Source organism: Leptonychotes weddellii, chromosome 10 (genome assembly GCF_054177405.1).
Source record: "Leptonychotes weddellii isolate Sample4059 chromosome 10, ASM5417740v2, whole genome shotgun sequence".
NCBI lineage: Eukaryota > Metazoa > Chordata > Mammalia > Carnivora > Phocidae > Leptonychotes > Leptonychotes weddellii.
The window spans coordinates 109316381-109323213 of NC_138378.1; the positions used below are offsets into that span (position 1 = coordinate 109316381).

The 6833-nt window shown below is 52.0% G+C and overlaps 1 protein-coding gene across 1 annotated transcript; it reads right to left on the reverse strand.

Moving 5' to 3' along the window:
- Positions 1 to 703: 703 nt before the first annotated feature.
- Positions 704 to 6518, reverse strand: LOC102737861 (b(0,+)-type amino acid transporter 1-like). Its single transcript, XM_081832224.1, has 2 exons — positions 5784 to 6518; positions 704 to 1150 (listed from the first exon to the last, which is right to left on the reverse strand). Exons 1-2 carry the CDS (start codon positions 6516 to 6518, stop codon positions 932 to 934), a joined length of 954 nt encoding a protein of 317 aa, XP_081688350.1. The 3' UTR covers positions 704 to 931.
- Between the last annotated feature and the right edge of the window lie 315 nt (positions 6519 to 6833).

The window sequence follows — 6833 nt, forward strand, 5'->3', positions numbered from 1 at the left end:
AGATGTAGGTCTCTGTGGCTCACATGGGGTGAAACCAGGCCCAAGGTGCAGCGTGGGGAGCCTATCCCTCCAGGCCAGCCAAGACCCAAATAGCTTAGGATGTGGGCTAGAGTGTAAAGAGCTGAAGCAGGTGCCTGGCCAGGTGGTTCCACTTTCTATTGCTCATCCCCAACACAGGAAGAGGGACCAAGGGTAGGAAGACAGAGGAGGGGGGAGGAGAGGGTAGGACAGTTATGGACAGAGCACAGAGTGGGATTGTGGGTTATTGTGGTAGACTGTATTATTACTCAGCAAATAATCAGTCTCCCTCTCCCACCTCTATGGGAGAAATACTGTCTAGTTCCCCATCCACTGATGCTGGGCTTGGCCAATGAAATGTGAACACGAGTAATACAGCAGAGGCTCAAAATACGCTTGTGTGGTTTGGCTTGCTCTCTTGAAACCCTGCCACCTGCTCTAGGCAAAAATATGCTTGGGCCTGGGTCCCTGAGACAAGAACAGACTCACAGTCCCGAAAGAGGAAATCTGAACCCAAACCCCAGCCTGAAGCAGAGCCACGGTAGACCCAGGGACTGATGAACGACATGAAATGTTTGCTGTTGTAAGCCCCTCCGATCTGGGAGCTGTCTGTTATTCAGCATCATTGCTGCAAAAGCTACCAGAGGGACAGAGTCCCCAGGGGGAGGGCCCTGAGCGTATACATTGGCTCTGCTCCTTTGGCTTCACCCGCTGCCCCCACACCCCTGGACTGCACAAACATCCCCATCCCCTACAAGCTCCACAGTGTGACCCAGTATGGTGATCTCCCAAAACCTGGAAGTCAAAGGACTGGAGTTTAAATGGAGAGGTGTGGGATGCTTTAATCCCATTCTTAGAAAGAACAGGGCTCTGCCTTGTAGGGGGCAGGCCTGGCTTGGGCTCAGAGCTAAGCTCAAGCAGGAGAAAGCTTAGCCTCTGCAGTCCTTCCAATGCCTTCCTGCAGGCCCCCCGACCTTGCCCAGCCCGGACCCCATCTCTCACCAGGTGGCCCTCTCTTGCAGCCACATAGCACACACGGCTTCCTCCGAAGAACGTCCCATTGACGGAGCCAAATGTCGAGAGTGTGACAGCCAAGGGTACCAGCCAGGCCCAGGCTCCTAGCACCTGGTTCCTAGGACAACAGAGGAATCAAGGGAAGGAACTCCAGCAGCAAACTGGAGGCTAACCACCAGGAAACAGAGCAAGCAAAACATCTAGAGGCAAGTTGAAATACCCATGGGGCACTATCCTTCCCCAACCTGGATTGTCTGCCCAGTGGCCAAGGAACACGTCACTTGACGCACTCACCCCCAGCTCACAGCCATAGCATCAGAGGAAAGGATCTCACTGGGTGACAACACTAGCAGGTAACTGATGTTGACCAGGAGGTAGAGGCTGGTGACCAGAGGGATGGCGATCATCAGCGCCCACACCAGGTTTTGCTGCAGAGATCGGGAAGAAGAGGCCACACGTTAGCAGGCGAGGTCCTTCTCAAGCCCCCAGAACAAGCTCGTCCGTGCAGTGCTGAGCCTATCCTGGCCACGGGAACATGCCAGGGGACCACTCAGGCGGTGTGCCCCTCCTCCATGTGCTCACGGCCCCACGGCGTGGACACACAAAGAGCAGGTGTGCTGGGAGGCCCTGAGGGGCACTAACCAGTCAGAGCAGGGGAGGTACAGAGGGGGGGACAGGAGGGGGAAGGGGAGAGGAGCTATCACCAAAACTTCCAGAATGAGCAGGGCCTTATGCTGGGCTCTCCTTGAAGAATGGGAGAGATTCAGGCAGGTGGGGATGGGAGGCATTCCCAGCAAGGGCAACCATGAGACCAGGGGCACAGAGAAGGGACAAGAAAGTTAAAAATCTTCGTTCTTGGCTGTTCATTGATCATTCCAGCTGGAATATTCCAAGACCACCATGCCAACCCTGCCTAGTTTCTGGGTCTCTAGGACTCAGGCTCAGACTGAGGGCCATTACTCCCAGGGGTTCCACTCTGCCCCTCAGTCTCAACTGGAAATTGGGGGTCTGTAAAGTGGGACTCCCCACTGCTCTGCCTCTCTGCAAGGTGTGAGGGTCAGCAAAGAGGAAGGGAAAGAAGGGTCTGGACAGAGGGGCTGTGGGCACTTGGAGCAGTCTGGACTGTTGGAGCTAAGTGCCAGTCTGACCCACGGTCTCCCAATAAAGGTAATGAGGGGCTGAGTGGCTCAGTTGGTTAAGCGTCCGACTCTTGGTTTCAGCTCAGGTCATGATCTCAGGGTTATCAGTGCAGAGTCTGCTTGAGATTCTCTCTCCCTCTCCCTCTGCCCCTCTTGCTCGTGCTCGCTCTTGCTCTCTCTCTAAAATAAATAAATAAATCTTTAAAAACAATAAAATAGGGCGCCTGGGTGGCTCAGTTGGTTAAGCGACTGCCTTCGGCTCAGGTCATGATCCTGGAGTCCCTGGATCGAGTCCTGCATCGGGCTCCCTGCTCGGCAGGGAGTCTGCTTCTCCCTCTGACCCTCCCCCCTCTCATGTGCTTGCTCTCTCTCATTCTCTCTCTCTCAAATAAATAAATAAATAAATAAAAATAAAAACAAAAACAGTAAAATAAAGGTACTGAGCAGGCATCCGATAAAAATGGAGGAATCCATGAAAACTGGGTAAATCAGAATGTACTCCCTTCCACTTCACACCCCCAGCCCTGGCCGTCATTCTGGAGCCAGGAGCAAATGGAAGGAAGGGGTCTCCCTCAGGACCCACAGAATTCTACTCAACATTCCCCAGGTGTGGGGCACCCTGGATAGACATCTTTAGACTCCAAAGTAGGAGCACACTTCAAAGAAGGAAAATAATGCTACAACACCCCCAGCCTCATGGAGGGCTTTCTCTAGGTGTCCTTTGGCTTACCTTTGGGGGGCAGGCAAGCACTGAGGAGCCCAGAGCCTCTCCCCTCGGTACCAGACAGGACACCAGGACCCAGCATTGCTGTTACTGACACAATGTAGCATGAAAGAAGAGGTCATGCTGTACCAAGAGGCAAGGAGGTCTCCTCCAGACTTGACACAAGTGCTGTCCCTGGGAGGGCTGTACCACAGGCCCACACAGACCTCCTTGGCCCACCACTAGGGAGGACCCTCCCCCATTTAAGCATCTGCCCCTGGTTAGCGTATCTTCTGTTCTTCAACATTATATAGAAAGCAATTTCCAGAGCTTTCTGCCAGGGCTAAGATCTCCCCACAGAAAACTCTGGAGGGAAGCATGGGAAGAAGGGCATGGGGGCACTGAGGACAGAGTAGTGATCTCTGGGCCTGTCCTCATGCCCCCTTCAAATGTCCTTGAGACACAAACATGCCCTGTTCTTTCGGGTCTCTGGGTTCATGTTCACACTGCTTCTATGTGGCTGTTTTGCCACAAACCTCATCAGCCCTTCAAGGTTCAGCGCTAGCCCTCTGCTTACAGGAGGCCTGCCTGACTGCTCTCCTGGGGATCTCTTTTTTCTGAGTTGTAGCAGAAAGTGGAGGCAAACTTTCTGATATCCAAGCCTCTGTCCCATCCTGTCCTGTCCTCTAAGGGCAGAGGCCAGGTAGGGTGACCAATTCATCAGTTTGCCTGAGACTTTCCTGCTTTTAGCCCCCTAAGTCCAGCATCCCTAGGAACTCTTCAGCCCCTGGCAACCAGGATGGCTGGTCAGCTGACCTAGCCGATCACGTGACAGACATGTGCAAGGGAAGCCAAGAGGACGGCAATGGATTCTCACATAAAATGGGTCCTTCCATGTCCCCTCCAGCTCTCAAATCCGGAAGGGGATCTGGAAGCAAAGGAAGTTGCCCCAACCGCCACGTAGGCATGGCACTGAATTCCTCATCTTCCCAGTGCTGAAAGTGTGTTCTACCTGGGTCCAGAAGATACCACTTGTAGCAAAGACGGGCCGGTGGAGCAGAGTCCTGGGTTGCCCCCACTGCGGGCCTTGTCATGAGGGGCTCTCAGCAAGCAAGCACTCATCATGCACGACCCAGCCACATGCCAAGTCACAGGGAAGGGGACTTCATATGCTTTTGAACTTGACTCATCTTGGACAGCCCACCTGCCAGCTAATGAGCTATGACAGCAAAGCCCCAAGATGAACCACAAGAACAGTGAGATTTCTTGGTTTCATTCTTGAACCCCTTAACTCTTTGCTTACATTCCAGGGTTCTGGGCATAAGGCTGGCCCAGGTTTGGCATAGGTTCTGCAGTTTCTTGAAAAAAGTGTGACAGGAAGATACACTTAACATGTGCTTCAGAAGGCAGAGTTAGAACCAGCATTTCAAATGCCCAGCATTCAGAGGCATGGTTTTGTTTTTGCTTTGAAACCCACATTTGTCAAAAATGCTCTATACACAGCAGAGGTCAGCAAGCTACTGCCTATGGACCAAATCCAGCCTGCTGCTTGTTTTTGTAAATAAACTTTTCTGGGAGCCCAGCCACACTCATCTGTTTACCTATGGCTGTTTTCATGCTACAACAGAGTTGAGTAATCTTGACAGAGAGACCTCATGACCTGCAAAACCTAAAATATTAACTCTCTGATCCTTTACAGAAAAAGCTGGCTAATCCATGCTCTATGGCGTGGGAGCTTGTCTCACTCATCTTTGGGCCCCTTGCTCTTTCCCTGGACCAGCTCTGAGCTCAGGGCCAGGGTTCAGAGAAAGTAGTCTACTCCCCATGAACTCCCCATAGCCCCCACCCCACCCCAGAGCCAACCTGAGCCCACACTAACCATTCACCTGAAATTACAGCTGTTGATTCTCCATCCACAAGTGATTATGCCATTTGATACCTCAAAGCCCCATGAGGTGGATGGGGCAGCTATGATGATCCTGTTTACGGGCCAGGAACTGAAGCACAAGGATTTACATGCAAGAATAAAAGCTAGCTCCCAGGACTCCTGGCCCTCACCCCAGTCTGTCTCTGCTCTTGGACTTCAGTCTTCAAGCTCCTCTTCTCCTCCCAAATTCTCCCAAACCCCCCATCCAGGGAGCCTTTACTGAGAGCTGAGACATGTAAAGGCCCTTGAGCCAGCCTCGAGGATGTAGAGGAAAAGACTCAGTTCTCATCCTCTGAGAATTAAAGACACCTGCAGGAAAAAAAAAAAAAGAAAGAAAGAAAAAGAAAACAAGTAGTAACCTAAGCAAATATATTTACTGCAAAGAGTTAATTTCCATGAAAGCTCAAGAGTCCACATGTTCCAGCTATCAAGATAGATAACAAGCTGGGGCGCCTGGGTGGCTCAGTTGGTTAAGCGACTGCCTTCGGCTCAGGTCATGATCCTGGAGTCCCAGGATCGAGTCCCGCATCAGGCTCCCTGCTCGGCAGGGAGTCTGCTTCTCCCTCTGACCCTCCCCCCTCTCATGCTCTCTCTATCTCATTCTCTCTCAAATGAATAAATAAAATCTTTAAAAAAAAAAAAAAAGATAGATAACAAGCTGAGTCATCAAGCATGGCCTCTTGCTAGTCGTATGCCCTCAGAATCACTTCCCCCTTTCTACACCTCAGTTTTCCCCTGTGAAAAATGGAGGCAGAGTACCTACCTCACAGGGCAAATGAGACCTATAAAGTTCCGTGCTTACTTGGGAAGTTATTATTCATATAATTCCACAGACAAATTAAGGTAGATGGTGGGCTGGCATTCACGACTGCAAGAAGGGAGCCCCCATTTTCAGCCGACATCTCATGGTCCTAGTCAGCTCAATACTTGAAACTGCTGATTTCTGGAGATTTCACGCCCTGAAGAAGTATCATGGACTCACCTTTGGATTCTTGAGCTCTTCCACCACGTAGTTGACATTATTCCAGCCATCAAAGGACCACAGGCCCTGGTAGAAGGCCATGCCGATGCGCCCGGCCTGCTGCGTGGTATTGTGGAAGGCAAACAGAAAGGCTTCCGTGTAGCCGTGGCCCTGGCCCAGCACCACAGCCCCACCCCCCACGATGACCAACAACGAGAACATTTTGGCGACTGTGCATACATTCGTCAACATGGTGGCCAGCCGCGAGCTCCAGCAGTTGACCAGCATCAGCAACAGGATGCAGGTGGCAGCCACACCCTTGAGCACAGCCTGGGGCATCGAGGAGCAGCCCGGGTAGAAGGGAGCCACTGCATACTCAGCAAAGCTCAGAGAGACAGCAGCGATGGCGGCTGGTCTGACCAACAGCACAAATGTGTAGATGACCAGGAAGGCTGGCAAGGAGCCAAAGATTTGCAAGATATAGGCATATTCCCCCCCGGATTTGGGAACCAGAGCACCCAGCTCAGCATAGCACAGGGCACCCATCATGGCCAGGAGACCGCAGACTGCCCAGACCACAAGACTGGCCCCAGGGCTGCCTATGTAGACCATGAAGATGCCAGAGCCGATCATACAGCCAGCAATCAGGGACACAGCACTCCACAGGCCAATCTCCCTCCTCAGCCTTAACCCCCCACCACCTGGCTCCCGTCCTGCCACCCCCTCACCGCCAGCTCTTTCCTGACTTCTCTCCATCTCAGGACTTCAATAGTCACTGTGTCTAGTTGAGCAGAAGCAGATGCTCTGATAGATAATCCGTCTTGTGAGCTTCCTGCAGGAGTTAATGATTACAGCACTTAAAGAAGTCTGAACCAGAGACCAGACTACCAGGGCATGGCATTTAGAAGGGATTGAGCCTTCACCGATCTACCAGTCCAGTATAGGCAGTTTGCAGGAGCTGTTTGCCAATGTAACCCAGGAAAGATCAAGGAAAGGAAAGAGGGATTTAGTAGAAATCCCTGCTGCCCAATTCCACAACACTGTGTGTGGAATAACAGTTGGACGAGTGCT

Bases quoted from the DNA above. Each gene is read 5' to 3' on its own strand.
- LOC102737861 (XM_081832224.1), bottom strand. From the start codon at position 6,518: ATGGAGAGAAGTCAGGAAAGAGCTGGCGGTGAGGGGGTGGCAGGACGG. The intron at 1,151-5,783 runs GTGAGTCCATGA...CTGTTGTCCTAG, and splicing joins AAGAGCTCAAGAATCCAAAG to GAACCAGGTGCTAGGAGCCT.